The sequence below is a fragment of the Vombatus ursinus genome, unplaced genomic scaffold (genome assembly GCF_900497805.2).
Source record: "Vombatus ursinus unplaced genomic scaffold, bare-nosed wombat genome assembly UNPS02014884.1, whole genome shotgun sequence".
Taxonomy (NCBI): Eukaryota; Metazoa; Chordata; class Mammalia; order Diprotodontia; family Vombatidae; genus Vombatus; species Vombatus ursinus.
This window is the reverse complement of record NW_020954662.1, coordinates 4,653,254-4,677,751: the sequence shown is the minus strand read 5'-3', so window position 1 is coordinate 4,677,751 and position 24,498 is coordinate 4,653,254. Positions and strand designations below refer to the sequence as shown.

Here is a 24,498-nt window from a genome sequence, read left to right as displayed (position 1 = left end):
AGAAGTGGCCTTCTCTAATATGGGGTAGGAAGGGAGACAGTTTGGAACTTAAAATGTATCAAAAAAAAAAAAAAACCAAAACCAAATAATTTTTAAAAAAAATTAACGGTTCTATCTGGCTATTCCTCTCTGCTATTTCTCCCTTCTCTTCTTTCTTCCCCTTTTTTCTCCGTGCTATGCTGTAGGCCACATCTGGGATAGTATTCTGCCCACACTGCCCTGATGAATGACCCTTAGGCTGAAGAGGCTGAAATGCTCACCTAACAGCAGCTATGGGTGGAATCTAATTCCCCACAGCAGAAAACCTAGGCCCAGTCCTGGGAAGCAGCCTGACACCCCAGGTCACCTGGAGCTCTCCAGTCAGCATCCTGCCATGTTTGGCTCCTGGTACTCCCTGCACTCACTGACTGCATAGGTCTTGACTGAACCTGCCACAAACTTCTGGGTGCCAGTTTTTCTACAATGAGCGTGTAGACACCATGAAGCCACAGAGGGACGTCACAGCATCAATAATCTTCTTTCTAAAGGATTTTCTATTTTACAGAACATTGCCCTCACAGCACCCCTGTTGGGTTGTTGTTTGTCCTTGGCTTCGAAGAGGACCAATGATATGATGGGGTGATATCTTGACTCATGTATGAATTAGATTTAAGTGAGGCAGAGTTTAAGTGCGGTGGCAAGAGTAAAGTCAGGACAACTGGGATGGCCTTGGCACCTTTGCTGTCTGACCAAGCTCTAAGCGCTCCATAGCGCTTGCTTCAGCTGCCTTCATGGCCATTGGAACAAACTGTTCTCATCTACCCATTAGACCAGGGGAAGTCTTCACATGGTTGGGGTAGACATCCTTCTAACTCACCAACAGGTTTGAGGCCTGTCAGTTACCCTCAACCTGGTTTAGCCTGTCTGCTGAGACAGTTTATCGGAGTGTGGCCGATGTTCATGCTATAACTTCCTGGAGTCACAGGTGAGAGCTGGGTGAAAGTGGACACCAAAGGTGGGTGAGCAGCCCTCACACAAGAGGTGCTAGTCCTCTCTTAACACCCCATCTACCCTGTTGGGTTAGTACCATTATACTTCCTGTTTTATAAATAAGTAAACTTAGGCTTGGAGAGAGAGACTGTCCAAGGCCACACAGACAATATGGAATTCAAAGCCAACTCTCCTGCGACCAAATGCAGGACTCTCCCCATGACAGTACAAGGCCTCCTGCGTGAGTGAGCAGGGAGACCTCTCTTCTCTTGATGGTACCAGAATGATGAATGCACACTGCTTGAAACATGAAATGCTTAATCTCTGGGCACAAAGGCAGAAGATCCTAGGTAGCACATGTAGACTCGGTAATGTCACCCACACTCAGGTGGCTTTCTGGGAACACCAGTTTCCCATCTCTTAACGAAACCTTGGGGCTGGCTCTACCACCCTCATTAGAACCAAAGCAGGGCAGCCGGCCTAGGAGAGGGCAAGCTGCTGCAAGTGGTCAGTTCTTGCAATGGTCCACAACCAGTAATGAAACGTGCTAAGAGCGCAGTCTGAGAGAAGGACTGTCTTCAGATTTTGCTTGAGAGGCTTGAAGAGGATACTTTGGTTCATATCAATCTATAGATCCTGGCTAGGGCTAGGAATTGGAACATTTTGCTTTTAAAGCAAAATGCTAAGGTTTTTATAACAACCATTGCTGCTCAGTGAAGTCAATGAGACTTTAATGGAAGCTTCTGAGAACATGTACGTGTGCAAATATGTACACACATGGTACTACCTGCAGGTAAGAAATGGGTACATCTATAAATGAGCTGGCCCATATTCAAACAGGAGGACAAGACCTGTTCATGTACAGAAAAAAAATTCATCTGGGGCTTAAAAAGCAATGGTATTTATATAAATGCTTATTTTATTCAGCTCAAAAAAAAAAAGAGTCCAAAAATGAAACTAATGGAAATAAATAGTTTCACGTCTTTGTGGTGTCCCTATTAGTCAGTTAGTTGATAAGCATTTGTTAAGAGTCTGGGATATAATACATTGTTGGTGGAGTTGTGAACTGATCCAGTCATTCTGTTTTTTTGTTTTGTTTTGTTTTTTATTTAGGCAATGGGGTCAAGTGACTTGCCCAGGGTCACACAGCTAGTAAGTGTTATGTGTCTGAGGCTGGATTTGAACTCAGGTCCTCCTGAATCCAGAGCTGGTGTTTTATCCACTGCGCCACCTAGCTGTCCCAGATCCAGTCATTCTGGAGAACAATTTGAAACTATGCCCAAAGGGCTATAAAAATGTGCATAGCCTTTGACCCAGCAATGGCTCTTCTAGGGCTGTATCCCAAAGACATCCAAAAAAGGGGGAAAGGACCTATTTGTACAAAAATATTTATAGCAGCTCTTTCTGTGGTGGCAAAGAATTGGAAATCAAAGAGATGCCCATCAATTGGGGAATGGCTAAACAAGTTGTGGTATATGATTGTAATGGAATCTTATTGTGCTGTAAGAAATGACAAGCAGGATGATTTCAGAAAAACCTGGAAAGACTTACATGAACTGATGCATAATGAAATGAATAGAAACAGGAGAACACTGTACACAGTAATAGCAATATAGTTCAATGAACTGTGAATGATTTAGTTATTCTCAGTAATACAATAATCCAAGATAATCCCAAAGGACTAATGACAAAGCATACAATCTGCCTCCAGAGAAAGAACTAATATTGATTGAATACAGATGGAAGCATACTATTTTTCACTTTCTTTCATTCTTTTTCTTTTATTCAAGTCTTCTTGTAAAAATTAACATGGAAATGTTTTACATAATTGCACATGTATAACTTACATCTGATTGCTTACCATCTCAGGGAGGAAAGGAGGGGAGGAAGGAAGAGAGGGACAGAATTTGAAACTCAAAACTTTAAAAAGAAATGTTAAAAATTTTTTTTAAAAAATCATGCCATCTCTAGGGCAAGGTGGAGGGAAGGGAAAAGTAAAAAGAGAAATTTACATGATAACTTTGTTATATTTAAAAGGAACAGCAAGTTGTACATAGGAGATTTTCAGTTTCATGTGAAATCATCTTTTTTGTTATACTATGTTAGGGAAATGCTTGTTTTATTCCATAAATTAAAAATAAAATAAATTTTAAAAAAGGAAAAAAAAAAAGTCTGGGATACAAAGAAGGCAAAAGACAGTTCTTGCCCTCGGGGAAGACAACAAACAACAGATAGGATCTGAGGGGGAATCAACACGGAAAAGGCACCGAAATCAAGAAGGCTTCCTATGGAAGGGAGCACTTGAGCTGGGACTTGAGGCTGGACACAGAGCTGAGGAGGGAGAACATTCCAGGCCCTGGGGACAGCTGGGGGAAATTCCTGAAGCAGAGAAGTGGACGTGTGGAATGTCTTTTCATGGAACAGCAAGAAGGGCAATGGGGGGTGGAGGAGAGAGAAAAGTAACACAAGGTGTAAGAAGACTGGAATAGGGTGGGAGCGTGTGCAGGGGTAGTAGGCTATGAAGGGCTTTGAACACCAAACACTGGATTCTGCAGGTGAGAGGGAAATACTGAAATTTAACCAGTAAGAGGGTGACAAAAGACATAGAAAACAGCGTCTGAGTTATCAGAGATAAAAAAAAATAACAAAAACACCAAAAAATTGTCAAGTAGAAGAGCCATAACTTTAAAACTAAGTTAGTTCATTTAAAAGCCCCAACTCAGAGATGTCCCTTCTGCTTGAGAAGGTGTCATCTGCCAACACACAGAGCACTGACATCAAATCCATTCATAAATAAGCTGGTGTCCACACACGTAAGTAGACACACTTGTAACCCCAATCCAGAAATCCTCATTATCATATCAACCGCATTAAAAGCTATGAAAAACCAATGAAAACCCTTTCCACAACCTTTGAAATCGTTCCAAAGCCATTCGAGTTGAGACTTCTAGAGGCCAGGGACTCTGCCCCTCCTGTGTGGAGGGGCTCCCAAGCTGTTCTCCCAGGTGAGTTAGAGGGCACTCAGGATCCCTCCAATCAAGGGCCCCAGGGCCTCCTGGTGCTGCTCTCCTCCCACTACCCCAGGCTACCTTTCTCTCCTAGCTTGTTTCTTTCTCCAGGTATAATCTTTCGGGTCCCTTTCAATCCCATGAAACAGACAAGGAAACTGAGGATCAGCAAGGTTAAGTGAACTCCCCTTTTGGCATTTCAGACAGATTAAGTAACTTCTCTTAAGCTCAGTGAGCCTCAATTTCCCCACCTCTGTTTGACCCCAGAGATTTGTTGTGGGGCAGCTGCTCAAAGGTTGATACGACCCAGGCTGACTGAATTTAGGGCAGGAGCTCACCTGTAGGAATCTCCGTCTCTGTTGTAGTCACATAAAAGATAATCCTTTCCCACCACTTTATCTCTGGCAATTTTCAAGGGCTGATCGACAGAGGACAGAAGATCTTCACATAGGCTGGGGACCTGCCAGGCAGAAAGAGAAGAGAAGGGGTTAAAATGACACACATCACTGTGAGGCTGGCAAGTGGCCACATTGTGGTCAGTCGACCGAACATCTGGTCTCTTGGTATTTGGCCGAAACTACAGGATTGGTCTTCTTTTCCACAAATGTATCTTTGACACCAGCCATGTCCTCTCTATAAAGAAACCTGGACTTGAATCACAGCAGAACATGGTCTCTGCTCAAAAATAAGCTCAATTTTAACTGGGAAGTCACTAGTGCGGCCTAATAAAACCCAGCACATACTGTATACCTCTGGCGGGTGAAACGCACACTGAAGACTGAGAACAGAGTAAACACCTCAAATGCACAGGGATCCAAAGAGCGGCCCAAAGAATGAAACCAGCTTCTCTGCCTGAGGACTCCCACAGGCTTCCAGGCTGGGTGGAGCAGCCAATATTTTCCAGGCAGCTGGCCAAGCATCACCCTGCTGGCACATCCGCTACACAGGTAGCTTTCAATGGTGCCTTAATCCTAGCTGCTTCCTTCTTCACTTATCTTAAGGGTGACTCACTGATGGGATGGCTCCTACAGGGCCCTCATTTCTGCTTGTGGCAGAGGCAGAAAGGGAAACACGACCACAAGGACTTCCCCTTTGGAAAGTTTGGAAAGAGGGTTTGGACTTGGACCCAAGAGACCTGGGTTTTCACCCCAACTCTGATGTATTTTAGCCATGTGACTCGATGCAAGTCATATCACCTTGGTGGGCTAAGAACACTTCTCTTAGTATCTGCTGCTTTAAGGACAGCAAGCCCTCTGGGGACCTTAAAGCTCTGGAGGCATATTAGCTGTGAGTGTACATGACTGCCTTCCCCAACGATGCCAAAGCCCAGAGGATTCCTCCTCAGCTGCCACCCAACTCTTCCCGCCTTGCATACCAAATTTCAATTCTGGAAAATTTTAGAAGTGACAGCATAGCTTTTTGAAAGCAATTCCTCATTGGCTGAATACTCCATGTCTCTATTCACTTTCTTCTGGGTTCAAATTCAGTGTTGATTCTGATTGTCAATATTTCCTGTCATAAATCACTACACTATCCCCAGGGCCAGGTCAATATACAAGCTCTGGTTTCTCCTGCCAAGCTTAGAGTCAGAAGTCCTGGGTTTGAATTCTGGCTCTGAAACTTAGTAGCTTCTATGACCTCAGACAAGACACTTCACATCTCAGTCTCAGTTTCCACATCTGTAAAATGGAGATCAATTGTAGCTGCATTATAGCTTTGGGAGTCCTAAAGAGACACAGAAAAGTGAGGTTATCCTCATGATCTTTCCCATCCCCCCTTGCTATCTTTTGTTCCTAATACATACCTTTTGAACCCGAGTTTGGCTCATAATTTCAATTTTGCAATGGGAATAACTAAGGGTCACCTGACTAATTTCACTGACCCCTTTCTCAAGAAAGTTTTCCCTCAAATAGTTTATTTCAAAGTTAATAGCAACACACTAAAGTTTGATGGACATCAACATCATGTATTAACGATGTCGCTAACCAGATATGTATGTGACACAAGTCATGTTATGTCCGTCTCAATTTGCATGTTAATTAATAAACTCTCTCTGAGCTCGGCACTGGGAACGCTTCCCTGAAAACTGGGCTGGAGTCTCCATCTCCTTTCATTTCTGAATTAAACTAATTTTATTTTTAGGACAAGTGGAATCATTTCACCATAACCAGGCTTATGTTTTGGTTTTCTGTAAAAAGACAATCTTAAACCCAACACCACTGCCAACAACTGAGAATTTACTGTAAACTATGCATGTATATTGAAAAGCACATTCTGGCTAGTGTGGAGAAATATAAAATACTGGTCAGCTGCATTTTCTGAGAGGTGAAAGATTCCTTCCTGGGCATCTAGTCCAACCCATTCCTGAACAAGAGTCGCCCATTACAAGGCTGCTGACAAGCGGCAGAAGTCTTCCTGTGCTAGGGCATCGACTGCCTCCCTTATGCAGCCCATCCCACTTCAGGACAGTTCTCACTGTTAGGAAGTTTTGCCTAATTGAAGTGGAAGCCATATCTGACATTTGCCCCCACTGCTCCTAGTCTCTCTCTCTCTCTTTTTATTTAGTATTTTATTTTCCCCCAGTTACATGTAAAAATTTCTAACAGTCATGTTTAAAACTTTGAGTTCCAAATTCTCACCCTTCCTCCACCCCCCACTGAAAAGGCAAGCAATTCGATATAAGTTATACATGTGGAGTCATGCAAAACATATCCATAATAGTCATGTCATGAAAGAAAATAGAACAAAAAAAAAACCCTCAAGAAAAATAAAGTAAAAGAGTGTGCTTCAGTCTGTATTCAGACACCATCAGTTCTCTGTCTGGAGATGGATAGCACTTCTCAGCCTAAGTCCTTCAGGGTTGTCCTGGATTGTTGTATTGCTGAGAATAGCTGTTGTTCACCACTGCGGCTACACAAAACAGTCTCAGCCCTGCCTGTGACAGACTGTTTGAGGGAAGCTGCTGGATTTCCCCAAGTCTTCTCTTTTCCAGGCTATACATTTCCAGTTCCTCCAAGGGACGTTTCTTTGTCTGGACTTGGAGCAGACTCCCAACCATCCTGGTTGTCTTCTTTTCTTTGAACATGACCCATCTGTCTATATCTTTGCTAAACTGTGTTGCCCATAATTGAACACAAACCTTCAGATGTGATCTGACCAGAGCAGATACTATGGGACTTCCATGTCCCTTATTCTGTACATTTCATCCTTCTTGTTGAAACCTAAGATGGCAGGAGCTTTTCCGGCTGCCATGTTAGAGCCCTGACATATACTCAGCTTGAGGCCCACTAAAACCTCCAGATTTTTCTTACATATTCTCAACTGCTGTTGAGCCATGCTTCTCAAAACTTATGCCTGTGAAGCTGATTTTTAAAAAAAACTCAACTTAAACATTCATCGATTGACCCCCTTTTACATTTCTTATCTCATTTGCCCCCTTTTGGTCACATAGGCAGAAGACAGGACTCATTGGAAAAAGATCCTGATGTTAGGAAAGAATAAAGGAAAATGGGGATGGCAGGGGATGAGATGGATGGATGGTGTCATGGAAGCAACAAACATGAACCTGGACAGACTTTGGAATACAGTGGAAGACAGAAGGTTCTGGTGTCCTACAGCCCACAGGGTCAGAAAGAGTCAGGCATGACTGAACAATTGAACAACAAATCCTTCTCTGTCAATAGTTTACACCATGGGCTCACATACCAATCCCAAAGAAGTAGAAGTCCCAGGACATTATTCACTGCGTTTCTAACTCTTACTTAACTCTTTGTAAGCTGGAAAATAACAACTTAGGGGAGAGGAAGGGTGTGTGTGTGTGTGTGTGTGTGTGTGTGTGTGTGTGTGTGTGTGTGTGTGTGTGTGTGTGTGTGAGAGATTGTCAGTATGGCCAGCAGATAAGAAAGGAAGCAGCTTTGTGTATAATAGATAATGCCATCCCCTCAAAAGAAAGGTAGGTATAGCACTATAGAAAGAGCCTAACCCTAACTTTGACTCTAATCCTGTAAGCTCCTACCATCCTCCCTGAGCCTTAATTTCCACATCTGTCAAATGCCATGGCTTCCTTAGCTCTAACATATTCTAATTCTGCGTAAGGTCAAAATGCTTTGAAAAGCAGACTGCCCCTCTCCCATCCCCCTAACCCCCTACTCCTCTGTCTGCCCTTAAAATATCTTCCTGCACTTAACCTGAATCTTTCATTTTCACTTATTTCCCTCTCTCTCATATCACAGACTTATGTACCTTGTCCTTCTCCTCTTATTAGATTGTAGGTTTCTTGAAAACAGGGTCAGGGGTCATATTTACCTCTGGATCTCCAAGGTCTAGCACATAACCTTGCATGCAGAAGGGGATTAATAAAGGCCCTCAGAATTAAAATCTATCTTGTTGGCCTCACAAGGGCAGTATGTGGAATTTGCAGGTTAGTGTCTGTGAAGCACTGATGCCCTGGGCTGGGGGCAGCGTTACTGGCATTTGGGCTCATGAGCTATATTTTCTCAAGCAGAGCAGACCCACCCCTATCAAAGCAAGGGCAACAACGCCCATGCTTACTGGCTGGTTCTGTATTTCAGAATTCCTCGGCAATGCACTAACCAGCATCAGAAGGACGGTAACTTAATCTGCAACCCAGACTTTTTGGCAATGGCCCGGAAGGTGCTGAAACCACACATGCAACCCATAAGTCCTGCATGTTATCGTGATTTGCTTTGCCCGCAAACGTTTATGATTTGACATGGCTGATCGTTTACTGTTACCTGAGCAGCTGCCCTTTGTGACTGTGTCTGTGGGTTGGATTCCACTCCATCAGTTCTGCTTACTTAGATCAAAGATGCATCTGCTTTGGAATAATAACATTCTTTGAGTCACGGGGAATGACAAGTTTGGCCCAGAGAGTTCTGTCTACAGAGCTGGGTTGTGCCAGCTGCCCTGCGGGTGTAATAGTCACAGTCCAATCTGCTCTTTCTCTGCAGACAGGCTGGACACAGACATGTGTTTCCTCAGAGCCACGTCACTTCCTCAGAATGCCATCCCCACTACTCTTGGCCCACCCAAATCATATTCAGATTCAAGGCATGAGGCAACATGATACAGGACAAAAAAAATGCTAGAACTAGAGAAAGAAGATGTGACTTCTGGTCCTGACTTCACCACTTACTTGGGAAAGTCACCTTAACCTCTCTGGGTGCCTCAGCTTTTTCATCTCTAAAATGGGAATAATAATGCCTGCCCTGTTGCAAGAAAATGCTTTTTAAACTGCAAAGAGCTATAGGAATTTAAGTTATTCTTTTTCAGGACTCTGCTCAAATCGTACACCTTCTGTGAAGCCTTTCTGACCAGACCAATCTAAAGTAATCTCTCCTCTGCTTGCCTATACAATCACTATTCACACAATTTATTTCACACTTAGAGAATGCCTTGACATCATTCTATTGCTGCTGTGAGCTTTTTTAGCATGGTGTAGTGACAGAGTGATGGATGGGAAGACCTAGGTTCAAATCCCACCTCAGTCACTTACCAGCTGTGAGACACATAACCTCTCCGCATCAGTTTCTTAATATGTAAAAAATGAGGAGGTCAAACTCAATGAACTCTTAAGGACCCTTCCAATTCTAAAGCTGTGATCCTCTTTTTTCTCTCCTTTTCTCCCAGAACACATTTGAAATCTAGGAAGGGGATCATAGCACCACAGAAGTAGGACTGAAAGGGACCTTAGAGATAAAGCATCAAGTTTTTATAGATAAGGAAACAGAGGTTACGTGACTGGACCCAGGTCACACAGCTAAGTAACTGTCAGGGTGGTCGGGATTTGAATCTACATTTTCTGACTCCAACTCCCTAGAATTTCCCAGGGCACCATGAAATACCTCTTCTTTAAAAAACTGACAATCCTCCATCCTGTTCTTCCTGCTGTTCAAGAAATTAAATGCTATTCTCCTATCTGGACCAACAGCTGATCCCATGAAAAGAGATACAAATCAGAAGTTTCCGGCCACAAGTGAGGCTGGTGTTTATGTATCCATATGGTTCTACTTTGTCTCTTCCTCATCTCCATTAGTTATTAATGTTCAAAAAAAATTATTCAACCAGGAAAAGGAAACTTGAGATGAACCCTGAACACACACACACACACACACTTTCTCTCTCTCTCTCTCACACTCACACAGCCAAATCAGTTCGGATCCATGGATAATCTAATCTATGGAGCCCTAGTTTTCAAAAATTGCATCCTTTGTACCTTGGAATTTTTTTTTAAGGCCAAATGAACACATGCTCTTTTGATCTGAACACTGGCCGAGTGCCCATCACTAGAGACTAGGATCTAAAACAGACTCTGTTCACCCTGCTGCACATATTCTGATGAATAATAGTCATAAAAACATGATATGGAAAACAGGTCTGCACCCCTTTCCCCTCTAAGCACTTCAGAGATAGAAATGCCACTGGTAGCCAGCAGGGGTCTCTCTTTGAAAGAAAGAAAAAGTTAAAAGTGAAAAGTCTAAAAATTATTTTGGCTTTGTTGAACAAAATAGAAAAAATATCTCCATTAACAAAGATGGCAAGCCTACTTTACTTTCAATCAATCAATAACCCATCAACATTTATTAAGTGCCCACTCTGTGCCAGGCACCAGAAGCCTCATCTTCCTAGTTAGCGCTCTACACAATAGCCAATATCCACTGCTTCGCTAAACTGCAACTAGATACATTCCCTGTGAACCAAGGCTGTAGTTTTCTTCCGGGAACCTGTAATACCATCTTAATTATGATCAATTTTGCATTTGAATAGCTGTATGGTTATCAAATGATACAATACAGACATAAAGCACCTTTGAAGCCTCAAAGCTTTCTATAAATGCCAGCTGTAATTACCATCACCTGTCTTTTCTTCTTTATTGGAAAGAAGTTTTCCATGTTCAAGAACTCTCTTACCTCCAATCCAGTACCTAGGCCCATGTTTTCAGGTGGAAGGTATTTAATGTTTGTTGAATCAAACAGACACAGCAGAGGATGCCAAACACAATCCCCGTACCTCTCTTACTTTCTTCTTTCTAGGCCCTTGTGACACTACTCTCTCCTGGTTCGCCTCCTACCTATCTGACCATTCCTCTGCTAGTTCTTTATTCATCTAACGTCCACTAATCATGAGGTATGCCCTAAGGTCCAGTCCAGGGCCCTCTTCTCTTTTTGTTTTACATTCTTTCATTTGGTGATCCCACTGTGCCCTCTGGGTTCAATGATCATTTCCATGAGGTGTGTATCCAACCCTGTTCTCTCTCGTAAGTTCCAGCCTCATCACTGACTGGCTTTTGGATGTCCTGTAGACATAGCAGGCTCAATGTGTCCAAAACAGAATTCATCATCTTTTCCCAAAACCCTCTCTTCTTCCCAACTTCCATATTATTGTGGAGAGTTTCCTACAAGTCAGTCAGTAAACAAGTATTTATTAAGTACTTAAGTGTCAGGGATTTTACTAAGAGCTGGATATACTGACAAAGGCAAAACCAGTTCCTGCCTTCAAGAAGTTATGTTCTAATGGGGAAGACAAACATTAAAATCACCTGGGCTACACACCATATGCACAAAGTATATCAGCAGATCATCTCCAAAGGATGTTACTAACAACTAGGGGTGCTGGGAAAGTCCTCCTGTAGACCTGAACATAGGCTGAGGCTTGAAGGCAGCCAGAGAAACCAAGAGGCTGTGGTGAGGACGGGGAAGAGCACAGCGGAGGCAATGAGCTGGAGTATCCTACACCAGGTAAGCTTTGCTCTCCTCACAAGGGTGAGCGGAGGGGAAGCCCAGAATAGGGCAGGAAGGGGCCAATTTGTGCAGAGCTCTGGCTTTCTGCATCTTACAATGCCTCAAATCACCATGCCTGCAATACTCTCCCTCTTCACATCTACTTCTCAGCTAATTGGGTTTCCTTCCTTCAAATCTCAGCTAAAATGTCACCTTCTGTAGGGTTTTCCCTGCCTACTCACCTGCCAGCACCTTCCCTTCAGAGATAGCCTCCCCTCTATTCCATCATCTTTTCCCAGTTATTTCTATGTCATCTCCCTCCATGCAATGGGAGCTCCTCAAGGGCAGGGCCTATTTTTACCTTTCTTTGTAGCCCTACTTTTTTTTTTTTTTTTTTGGTGAGGCAATCAGGGTTAAGTGACTTGCCTAGAGTCACACAGTTAGTTAAGTGTCAAGGGTCTGAGGCCAGATTTGAACTCAGGTCCTCCTGACTCCAAGGCCAGAGTTCTATCCACTGTGCCACCTAGCTGCCCCTTGTAGCCCTGCTTCTTAGCACATACAAAGTTTTTAAGGATTGTTTTTTTTCCTCTCTTTTCTAAAATAATATTTTAGTTTTCTCCCCAATTACATGTAAAGATACTTTTTTAACATGCGTTTTTTAAAATTTTAAGTTCCAAATTCTCTCCTTCCCTCCCTGAGTGAGCAAGCAATTTGATATGGTTTATGTATGTGCAATCATGTAAAACATATTTCCATATTAGCCACGTTGTGGGGAAAAAAACACAGAACATACACACACACACACACACACACACACACACACCACACACAAAACACACACTCTCTCTTTCCCTATTTTGTTATCAACTTAGCCGGGGTCTTGGGCCGGGCAGTGGTACTCCCCAGGGCTGCTGGGGATCACCACCCAGAGAGCCAGGCTAAAGAAGAAAAGTTTTGAGGAAGAAGACAGGTTATCTGGGAAGGGCCTGGAGTTCCTGCGGAAGGGGGATCTTCATGCACATGGGTGTCAACAGGCTTATCTTATGGTACCATTGCCTTTCAACTATGCAAGATAAATTACCTCTCTCCCTCCTTCATGGTGGTCAATCAACTCAGTGAAAGGGGGTAATTGTCCTTAAATGAACATTTTGAAAAAGGAGTCCATTTTATCCCAGTTCTTCCTACCCAGTAAGAGAGCCATTGTCATGAAGGCTCAAAAACGAAAGCATCTGTCCATATGGGACAGTGTTAGGAATCCCTGGGAGAGCATTTAAGAGCAACCACTCTCTTGTTCTGCTGACAGATTCTTTACTGATATGTTGCCCAATAGTTCTGAGCAAGGAAACAATAGCTTTTCTTCTTCCCCTAGATGCCCTGAGACACTATTCCCCTAAACAGAAGCTTGACTTCAGCTGTTCTCAGTTTGAATGACTCTGCCATTGAGAAGCATGAGGCCTTCCAGGAGAGGGTGGCCCGTTTCTGTCAAGTGGGAGAGCAGGAAGGAGCAGGACAAAGTGAAGACAAATTGAAAGAAGAAAATGAAAATGGCCATACTACGAGTCATTGGGCAATAAACAACGGTTCTGTTGCATGCATGTAACCATAAACTTTCCTCAGGTCTGTAAAGCTGGTATACTCTGAGTTTAATTAAACTAACTACTTCCAGGCCAGGTGCACATGCAATCAGCTGTGTCCAGAGAAATCATACACCTTCCTAAGTCTCGGATCCCTTCTAATGGGGGCAGAGGCCCTCAGGGTAAGTGTCACAAAACCCAAGCATATTTTAAAAATAAAGGGGGAGGGGAAATCCTTAGAGAAGTGTCTGATAAAGTCAGTTTGGATCTGCTCTGAATAACAGTAACTCAAAAATCTATCAGGCTTTAAGGTTTCCATAGTGTTTTCTTCATAGCAACTCTAGAAGGGAGGCAGTAAAAGGATTTTACAGAGGAGGAAACTAAGGTTCAAAGGGAAAAGTGACTTGCCCACCTTGACACAGACGGGACATTTCAGAGCTGGGTCTGGAAACAAAGACTTCTGACTTCAATTCTGCTGTTCCTTCCACTATCACATTACTTCCTACAACCCTCATGTGCACTTCCCTCTACTAGATACCCCACTGGTTCAGACCTGAGACACCAGGCTTACACAACACCAGTAGGCTAGCCCTGAAGTCAGGAGGCCTACCTTGGCCTCAATCATGTCCTGTCTCTGCTTTATACGCTGCCTCTTAAACTGGGCAGCCCCACCCACAAATTACTGATGCCCGGTTAGCATACTGTCCACAGAAGTTCCTGAGATGTGGACTGTGGATCCAGAGGCTTAAGGAGCAATATGATGCCTCTTGAGTCAACTGTTCCAAAAATTTGGGGAGAAGTTGGCTAAGTCCCTAGCCCTTACAGATCGATGTGATAACCATTCTTAGGGCATATGATCATTGACTCATGTGCTCATCATCACTGTCCTCATCAGTAAAATGGACACAATGATGCTATCCACCCAAACAGCGGCCTGGAATTTAGCACAAACATTCATGGTCAACTGTAACCCTTGAAGTTTTCTGTGCAGCAAACAAAGAACAGGCATGGCTAGCTGGGGTGGGTGTCTGTGTGGGCACCCTGATCTCAAAGGTTCATTAGGAACCCTGACTAAGAATGTCCTCTACAACAGTGCCCATGAGGGGCAGGTTGCTAAGCCCTCCAGTTGGGAACACTGAGTGAGGAAGCACTGCTTCTCCTCCCACCGAGAGTCACTGGGGAAGAGCACACCAGTGACTTAACTTAGCCAAGGTCACAGAGATAAAAGTGGCAGAGTAAGATTTTAACTTCTGATTAGAGATCCAGGGCTCCTTTCCCTAAATTACCCTGCTCATACTTGAATAAACTGAAAGCAACAAGAATTTAAGAGGGCCACAGAAATGCAAAACACAATGGTAAAAAGCTACGTTTTGTAATCATTTGCTCATTGAACAAATATTTATGAACCACCTACATCCTTGTGCACATTTTGGCAGGCTTGAGTTTCTAAGCCTGCCGTGTGGGGAGGAGAAAGAGTCCTAACTCTGGAGCCAAGCCATGGATTCAAATCCTCATTCTGCCTCTAAGCTACCTGTGTGTGACCCATTAAGGCAAATCACCTCTTCTCTGGATTTTGGCTTCCTTATTTGTAAAAATCAGAAGATTGGACTAACTAACCTCGAAGAGCTGATCCTATGACCTCTTAAAAACACAGCCAAGGCCATCTTTGGGCAGGAAAGGAAAAGGCACACATGACACAAAATGGTTTCCCCATAACAAGATGATTAGGCTTTGTTCTCTATACCACCATTAGTGGGAAGGAAAACAAAATCCCTTCAGGGTCACACATGGGTTGCTCAGGGGCTCAAGGATACCCCCCCCAAGTATGTTTTCCAATAAGGCAAGCAGTTGTAGAGAAGCACCAAAGATGTTCACCTGCTCAATGTTCCCTCAGAAACGACTATGCCAATCCATTTTCAAAATGTGCTAAAATGAGGAAGAGTGTGGCAGAAATGGGGCTGGGTTGGAAACAGAGCAAGCACCTGCTTTCGGCCCTGCTCTTTCACTCACTACTTGGTGGACCCTGAGTGAAGACTCTCCCTTCTCTCTGGGCCTCGAGTTTTTACCTATAAAACAGGAGGTTGAACTAAATGACCTCTAAGGTTTCTGGCCTTCAGTTTTCTCATTTGTGAAATAAGCATGGCAGATCTATGATTACATTCTAATGTATATTTCTACCTGGAAAACATTACTCCAGGAAGAGGACAGCTTTTGTTAACAAAGGGATTTAAAATGAACAAATGAAAAGCATTTATTGTTTACTATGTACCAAATATTGTGCTAAGGCCAGGGACACAGACACAAGAGCAAGACAGTCCCTGTCCTCAAGAGGCTTACATTCTAGGAGGAGACAAGGGTGTTTTCCGTCTGGGAAGTCTCTTCCCTGGCCTTCTCCCAACCCCCCCCAGAGTAGAGCCATACATAAGGTGGCCAATTGGCATACTTTTTTCAGAAACAAGGATACTGTTTATTTGATTGAGAGAAGGAAAGAGCAGAGGAACAAAAATGGCAGCAGAATATCGGGCAAAGAGATGGCCATCATGGCTGGGATGATCAATTAGATGGGATGTGAAGCACGGTTTGGTGTCTAGGGCCAACTAAACATAGTGGGCCATGAATATCTATACCAATTGACTCACTAATCAAGACAGTTCAGCCTCAGGGCAATGGTTCCAAAATTCTGTGAATTACAAGTGGATTAAATCACCTACGGCAAGGTTTTAGAAGGTCAGGATATGGGGGGGGGGGGGGGGGAGCGGCAAGTGTGGTCTTGTCAGCAAAGAGATTACCAGGGTGGCCAGCTGGGTTAGGTTATAATAAAGGAATGCAATGATAGGAAAACATCCTATCTGAACACCTGATGATGAGGATGGATCTCTGATGAGACAGAGAGAGAGAGAGAGAACTGTGAAAATAAATGGAGAATACTTAATTCACTTGTGTATATGTGGATGATAAAAGGCAAAGATACTACCACTCCTCACAGAACAATAAAGAACAGCTATAGCCATCACAACCGCATGAGGAGGAATGAATTTCAAGGTGTAGGAAGATGTCTAAGAAGCCAAGCTGAAGAAAGAAAGACTTCCAAGGTCAAAGTTAGCCATCATTTATAGCAGGCACTCCAGGACATGACGGGGTTTCTACCGAGATGGGACAATTAGGAGTTTCAAATACAAACTTTCAAAGGATCCCAATGTTTTCACTGAATTCCAATAATACTTCCTGGTTCATTTTTGAATTGAATTCTTCGTGTTTTGGTTACAAAATGAAAATACTCTGAACCAAAAAGGCCAGTGTTGGCATACCAGTTGTGGGACGTGAACTAAACAAATCAGACAATTTTCCTTGCCCCCCTCCTCTAGCACAAAAATCATCCAGGCTCATGTGCCATAATGTTGAAACCTGGACTCCTTCCATTTTGGTCCTGTGTTTCATCAGGAGTTATTGTAATTCCACTGAGTCATCAGGAGAAAATGGCCCCACTTAACAGGAGGAAAAAGCTTAATCTACTTTGTGTGCTGGTGGTTCTAATGAAGAAAAAAAAATCAATTCCACCCATAAGTCCTTGCTCATTTTTTTTCTTCATTTTTCGAGGATGGAGAGCACCTTGGCATTTGGATTATTAAAGTGAAGCCCAACTGAAAATTGGATCTCTTTACTAAGAGCCCAAGCCACAGGAAACTTTGAGATCCAACCTCCTTTACTTCAGAGACAAGAAAACTGAGTTATACAGAAGGGAAATGACTCATAAGAAATGGATCTCGGAACTGAGTTTGTTCCACCATGAGGTGAGCCACCATCTCTTCTAATTCCTGCTTCTGGAAGTCCCTTCATGCTCTTATCATCGTGTGGCCCAGAAGCATTGACTTTTTTAAATTAATTTTTTTCAACCTAAAGGTTGTTAGTTTCCAGAATATGAGCCACGATGAGAAGGGACACAGGGGATTCATATTGTGTCCTAAAGCGAACTAAGTGAAATCCTTAAACCAGTGCCTAACAGAGAAAAAGCAGTGGCTCTTTTTTTGGGGGGGGGCGGGAAGGGGTGGGGGAGGAGGGAGGTGGGAATCTCTCTGTGTCCCTGGACTGCTTTAACACTTCTTATTAACAGTTTCAATTAGTACACAGGCTCTGTACTCTTTACTTGATCAGATTAGCAGATGTCACAAAGCTAATAAGGGACACCTTACCTCCTAGATGACTGAAAGGAGATGCCCAAGAGCTTGAGGAGCTACAAGCCTGGACCAACTCTATCAGCTCCCTTTTGGGTACAAGATGAGGTACTGAGAGTACTTGAGATGAAAGCTGCCTGTGGGCTTCAGGGACCTACCTGCTCAGTATAAATCAACAGGGGATACAGCACTCTAAAAAGGTAATCTAAGTTCAGGTTTCAATGAAGTGTCCAGGGCTAAGGAGATGGGAGACAATTTTTATATTCTGCCCTCATCTGTCCATGAGTGTGGTATGGTGTAGAGTTCCAGGAAACATATTTCAGGAACAGTGCTAGTAAGCTAGCAAGCATTGAGGGAAAGGCAGGGCAGTGGTTCATATACCACCATCAGATCAGTGGGGGCTTTTTTTCCTGATGTTCCCAGCTGTTAGGACCTTCCCTGGAAATGGCTACCCACTGACTTTCTATCCAGATTATGTATTCTTGTATCATCTGCATATACATGGTTTCTTCCCACAGAATGAGCTCTTGGAAGGCAAGGGCTATCTGCATGCCCACTGCCTGGCCCAGAGCCTGGTATATTGCAGCCCAGCAGTACCATCAGATGAAGTGTGGGACCTGATTTTGAATCCTGCCTCAGACAGTTATGGGGACAGTCATTTAACATCTTGGTTTCACTTTCTTTATGTGCAAAATGGGGATAATAATAGCTCCTACCTCACAGGGCTGTTGTGAGGGCAAAATGAGATGATATATGAAAAGAGCTTTGAAAATCTTAAAACACTATTGAAATATTAGCTATTATAATTAGTGGTCATTAAACATCATTGGCTGATTGATTGATAGGCTGAAGGAACCAGGATCTTAAGCTTTGAAAAGATAAAGTCTAGGTGGACTGGTAGCTGTATATAAGTACTAGAAGGGCTCTCTCTTGCCCCAGATGACACAACTCAGAAAGTGGCTATAAGCTGCAGTGGCAGATTCAGGCTCAAGAAAAAGGAAAACTTTCTACCAGTAACAGTTAAAATATGGGGCTGCCTGGGGAATGTGTGGGTTCCCCTCATGGGAGGTCTTCAAACAGGGACAAGACTACTATTTAGAGAAGATCCCTATTCTGGAAGGGGCTGAATGAAAAGTCCTTTCCAACTCTGGGATTTGGGGATTCTGTCTTGGGACTTCAAACCTAGACCTCTTCTGTCTAGAACATGTTACCTCCTAAATGCCATGACTGAATGTGATGTAAGAATTTAGAAAGACTCTGAAGGCAGCACTAGGCTGAAATTCAGCACCCTAGGCTGCCATCGAGTTTCTAAGGCTTTAGGGACTTTAGGAGCAGAGGGCCAAGGACAGGGTCATTCCCAACCCTATTCTACCAGCATCTCAACTGTGACTATGAAGCCCTACACACCTATAAAGAGAGTGACAATAATGACTGTGTCAGAGGACCTGAGATAGCCTATCTGCATGGGCTAAGTCCTGGCCTAGGTCAGAGTCCGGCAGGCAAGCTTTGGCTCTGGCCACTAACTAGCTAAGACTCACTCACCTAACTTCTCCACATCGTCCACCAGCAGCCTTCACCCCCTAAGAAGACCTCCACCCATGACAGGCCTTGGCCATGCTCACCTCACTCCCAGCTCAACTCACCGTACAAATGAGACTTCACCTCCTTGACAGCAGCCTTCTCCTCAGTGGCTGTGCTCTCCTCCATCTTCTGACTCCCCTTTCTTTGTATCTCTAGTGCCTATCTTCACGCCCAGCACATGGTAAGGGCTTAACAAATGTTTCATCTACCTTTCAATCAATTTGTGTGACTCCAGGCAAGTCACAATCTCTGTGGCATTCGGTTTCCTCTTCAGAGGCCCAGCTCAGGCACCTCAGCCTCCAGAAAGCTTTCACTTAGCTCCCCCGGGGGGCAATCGACCTTCCCCTCCTTTCCACAGCCTCACTCTTTTGCTCTGATTCTCCCCTCATATCCCCATTACACGTAGACATACATCTCTCTCCCCTTCTCTCCATCTGAGTCTCTGAGGACAGGGATAGTGGCCTTTGTTTGCCTGGTATTCCCAGTGCCCAAACTGCTGTAGGCAGTTTATGGACACTCGATGAATTGACCCAAATTTACAACCCCCCCCCCAGCTGCCAAGGCCCCAGCACCACCTGCACACATTCCTGACATTCTCAGCAGGCAAGACTGAGCCTGCTCTACTCTTTCCAAAGCATGTGCAACGTTTCCAGACTTTAGGGTCTCAAGAGGGCAATGCAAACTATCCCAAGGGAATCAGTCCGCACACATGCCTCACATGCCTGCCAAAAGGAACTGATGAAAGGTCTGGGTCGGGGAAATTTTTCTCCCCCATCTGGTTATTAAGAAACCAGACTTTCCCAATTTCTGATCATTTCACTGAACCCAAAGACAAGACCCAGCTGAAGGCATCTTCCTTTTCTCAATAAGGGTGGAGGTGGCAGACTAAAGCAAGAGTTCTAGACTCCTAGTCTGAAGACCCAGATTTGAGGACCAACTCTGTCCTTTACTACCTATGGGGCCCTGGGCTCTCAGCCTTTTATGCTCTCAGCCTGAATTTCCTCTTCTGCAAACTGTGAGAGCTGAACTAGATAGTCATTTAGGCCCTTTCCTAAAATACTGGCCAGCCTCTTGTTTCCCAGTGTGCATTTCCAGGCAGCTTCAAGCCCCAAGTGCTTCCCCAAAATTAGGAATACAACATTCCTCTACATGGGACAAGTAATTTCCCTTGTGACTGAGCAATGTGCACCACATCTTAATTCTACTCCTTGGGCTTCTCCACTCCAGTTTTCCCCTTCGGCTCTCTTATCCCTCTCCGCCTGCTTCTCTTAGTATCCTGGGTTAAAAACAGTTTCATGTACTCATCCTTCCAGATTGTGTGTGAAGTAATTTTCCTGAAGGAACAGTTCACCCTTACTATGTGCTGGCTGAGATCCTACCCAGCCTCTTTACCACTAACACCATAACAGAAGTATCACAGGATCTACAGTTGTCTAGAACAGGGCTTCTTAAAACTTCTTTCACTTGCAACCCCTTCAGCACTTCTTAAACTGGGGTCTCAATCCACAAGAAGTTCTGGGAAGGGACCTTTGAGAACATCATCTAGTGCCCCCCCCCCCCCATTTTACAGAGGATCATGGACTAGAAAATCCCAAGTCTGAGGTCCAGAGAGAAGTCAGTCTAGGCAACAAGCATTTACTAAGCACCTACTATGTGCCAGGCACTGGACTAAACACTAGGGACACAAAGTAAGGCAAAAGGCAGTCTGCCTGCAGGAGCTCACAGACAAAGACAGAGAGTTTAAGCCAGCAGCAGAAGCGCAAAGAGAATCAGACCCTCCAGATCAGGACAATGTCCAAGACTGTCTGGTTTACAGAAAGTGACTAAATCGGGGCAGCTAGGTGGCACAGTGGATAGAGCACCGGCCCCGAAGTCAGGAGGACCTGAGTTCAAATCTGGCCTCAGACCAAACACTTGACATTTACTAGCTGTGTGACTGTGGGCAAGTCACTTAACCCCAACTGCCTAAAAAAAAAAGTGACAATCTCCTGATACACACCAGTGTCTGATGTTAAGAAAGCCTTCTCGAGGCATGCGTTTGGGTGACAGAAGCCAAGACTGTGCTTTGGGCCTGAAAGGTCCTTCCTTCATACAGCCCCCTCATCTGCTCCAGTTAGCTGTTAGCAAATCCCAGTTCTGCTAACTGCAGGCTGGGAGGAGCAGGGTTGGGGTCAAGGCCTAACCCTTGACTTCAAGTCCAGGGTTCCTTCTACTCTTACAACTGACACCCTAAGACCTGACCCCAGAATTTCCCATGACCAACAATCCTTCTAAGTTATAGAATTCTTCAAAATCAGCACAGGTCAAGGGCTTCTACTGTCTAGTTTTCAACTTGCCAACTGGTAAACTTTTCAGAAAGATGGAAGTGAAACACAATCTCAGAAAGGCAGAGATGGGAGGTGGAGAAACTGTAACACAATTGGGAGGTCTTTTAATTGGGGAAATGCACAAAAATTTGCCATGAAGAAATGGCAAATCTCCTAGTCTCTGGAATGGAAAGAATGTACAAACTGGTGGTATAATTGACAAGTTCTCATTTTGTTTGTTTGTTTGTTTGTTTTTTAGTGAGACAATTGGGGTTAAGTGACTTGCCCAAGGTCACACAGCTAGTAAGTGTCAAGCGTTTGGTCTGAGGCCGAATTTGAACTCAGGTCCTCCTGACTTCAGGGCTGGTGCTCTATCCACTGGACAAGTTCTCATTTTGGTGGACACATCCCAAGAATGAAGCACCCAATCCTATCCAGGGGTTATGGTCTTCCCTGAAGTCTCAGGAAACTGTTTTGCTTCAAACACAGAAAATAGAACAATGATTATCAGGGAAGGTGGGCTATGTTCTCCTTTTCCTCTGCTGCTCAAATACTATGGAGGAAGCCCTTCTGACTTTAGGCTAGAAATGTAATTAGTGGGATACAATTGTCAAACCAAGTCAGAACAGGTTTCCTTATTTTAGTGTGTGTCACACACATCCACTAGAACTTCCTTCAATGCCTCCCTGGGGTGTGAAGCTGACTCTGGGCTAACAAGATCACAGGACCACAGATGCCAATCAGAACCGAGCTCCTCATTTTTTACAGATGAGGAAACTGAGGGGAGCCCCCTCCAATGGCATGAGTAGTGCGCCCTTCCCCTAGATGAATCTCTCCATACTGAGCTGATGCAACCCTAAAAGATAATCAACCGCCATTATTCACTACATTCAAAACAATTGTGCTTGGCAGGCCCTACCGAAGACAGGCCAGCCTTTAAGAGCTCCAAGGCCTGATGAAGCATCAGAGTGGGCCATCAGCAGAAGCTGCCTCAGAGAACCTGGATAAAACACTGGCAGCTGCCTGCTTCACACAATCTGGGCTTACTGGGGTCTAAGGAACTTAGGTGATGAAGGGCATGCTGGCATTAAGATGAGAACAAGCTCATTTAAAATGAGAGTCTGCACTTGACATGATATGGCTTTAAGCGAATCCCCTGATTCAAGCTATCTCATGAGAGCGATTTCCCTTTGCCCACCTCCACACACGTACCAGCCAGGCTCCCAAGGCTGTATTTAAAAGAAAAGGGAAGTAGAAAGACCAAAAGGAGATGGGCAGGCACTCCAGCTTTAAAGCAGCTCAACTTCAGAAAGCCTGTTCCTCATTGTTCCACCTTTAATTCACATTCGGGAATAAAGGCAAAAAAGAAAAAATGTCTTTGCATTCAAGATAATCATTTCCAGCCTGGGGACAAACCTCTAGCCCCGAACCCCACAAGGCTTTCTTCTGAACAAAAACTGTGTTATTTTAGCTCCCAGTCAATAGACACCCTGTGCTGATGTGCATTCCAGAAGAGAGAAAATGAATGCTAATTCCAAGCCGAGTATTTGGCTCCTAATCTCTCCTCCTGATGGCCTGCTGGTAGGCCTTCCTTCCCCAGGTTTCCTTGGGCCAAACTCCTCCCACCACCTGTACCCAATCCTGCTCCTAACTAGCAGGTCTCAGTTTCCCCCAGGGTAACCAGCTCCCCAGGATCCCAAACTCGGGGTTCTTCAGAGAGCTTTTCCTATCTCTTCCTCCCTGATGAACGTGAGAGCCTCAGAATTTAAATAGTCATTATTTGCAAGCAGACTAATTGCAGGGTAAGCCTAGGGCCAGGCAGCCCACACTGAGGCAAATGAATATGGTTCCTTGTGCTGCTTCTCCTGGGAAGGATCCTGGGAGAGAAATGATTGACGGTCTCTCTAATAAACTCTAATTGTGAGCTCCGAAGGCCGAGAGAGCCACAACAGAGGTGGCGAAAGGGCAAACCACAACCTGTCCAACTAATGAACGAAAAGTGTCCCGTCTGATGAGGGCCAACGACCCAAAAGAGGAGCCGAGATGAACTCCTCCTCTTCCCTTGCCACTCCTCCTCCCCCTCAACCCCGGCTCCGAGAGATCCTTTTCAGACATCAACTGGGAAGCACTTGGGGGCAGTAATAGACAACTCCTCAGCAAAGAACTGGATGTGAGGGACCCAGGGAACAGGAAGGGGCGGGTCAAGCCACTTTGTGCTAGTGCACCATCATTCCATTCTCTGCTAGCAGGTTAATGGCCCATGGGGGATGGCGGCTTCCACCTAAGGCTCCCACAATCAGGGTCTGAGTTTGAAGGGCATTGTTTCTAACCCAAACTCTAGTCCTCTTAGACAGCTTCTGGCCAGCTCCAACAACCACAGAGACATAAATGCCCAACAGACATCCTTCTCACTTGTAGTAACACATAGGAAGGTGTGTGTTGCACTCAGGTCCCACAACTGCCAGGCTTGGAGGGAACAAGAAAAGTGAGGGCAGGAGGAGAAGGCAAAGGGGCAGCTGCAGAATTACGCAAGAAAAGTCACTAAGTTATACCCTCTGACCCAGAGATTCTACTACTGGGACTAATACATCCCAAGGATACTAGAGACAACACAATGGATCCCAACATTTTATTCAAGTCACAAAGTGTTTCATCCCCTACACTAGGTGCCTGGTGCTGAAAAGACAAAGACAAAACCAAAATGGCCCCAACATACACAATAACTACAGTGGAGAAAGCAGAAACAGAAGAACAAAATATACAATGACTACAGCAGTTACAATCACAGTGCAAAAGGTCAGTGTGCAGAGAGAACCTCTGCTATACAATGGTTAATGTCAGTACATAGAGACAAAGTTAAAAAAAGATTAAACGGTATTTTTCAAACGCGTGTATGTGGCTGTTTGTCACATCAAAACAGAACATAATTAAAGAAGAATACGGTCTTCATCTATTGCGGAACAGTTAAACAAGGCTCGTGACCTGAATTTAATGGAATATGACTTATAAAAAAGAATGAATATAATGAATATGAAGAATCATGGGAAGACTTACATGAACTTATGCAGAGTGAAGTTAGTAGAACAAAGGAATCAACAAATAATCAAAACTAAATGTCGCAAAATTATGACCATGCTTGGCTCCAAATA

General features: G+C 44.2%; 1 protein-coding gene across 1 annotated transcript in view; it reads right to left on the bottom strand.

Annotated features, from left to right (window-relative positions):
• The window catches only part of LOC114028472 (F-actin-capping protein subunit beta), a 165,400-nt gene that overhangs the window by 55,011 nt on the left and 85,891 nt on the right, over positions 1-24,498 (bottom strand). Inside the window, exon 3 of the mRNA XM_027842706.1 lies at positions 4,316-4,437. Within this exon, the coding sequence (XP_027698507.1) occupies positions 4,316-4,437 (122 nt within the window). The remainder of the gene's footprint in view (positions 1-4,315; positions 4,438-24,498) is intronic.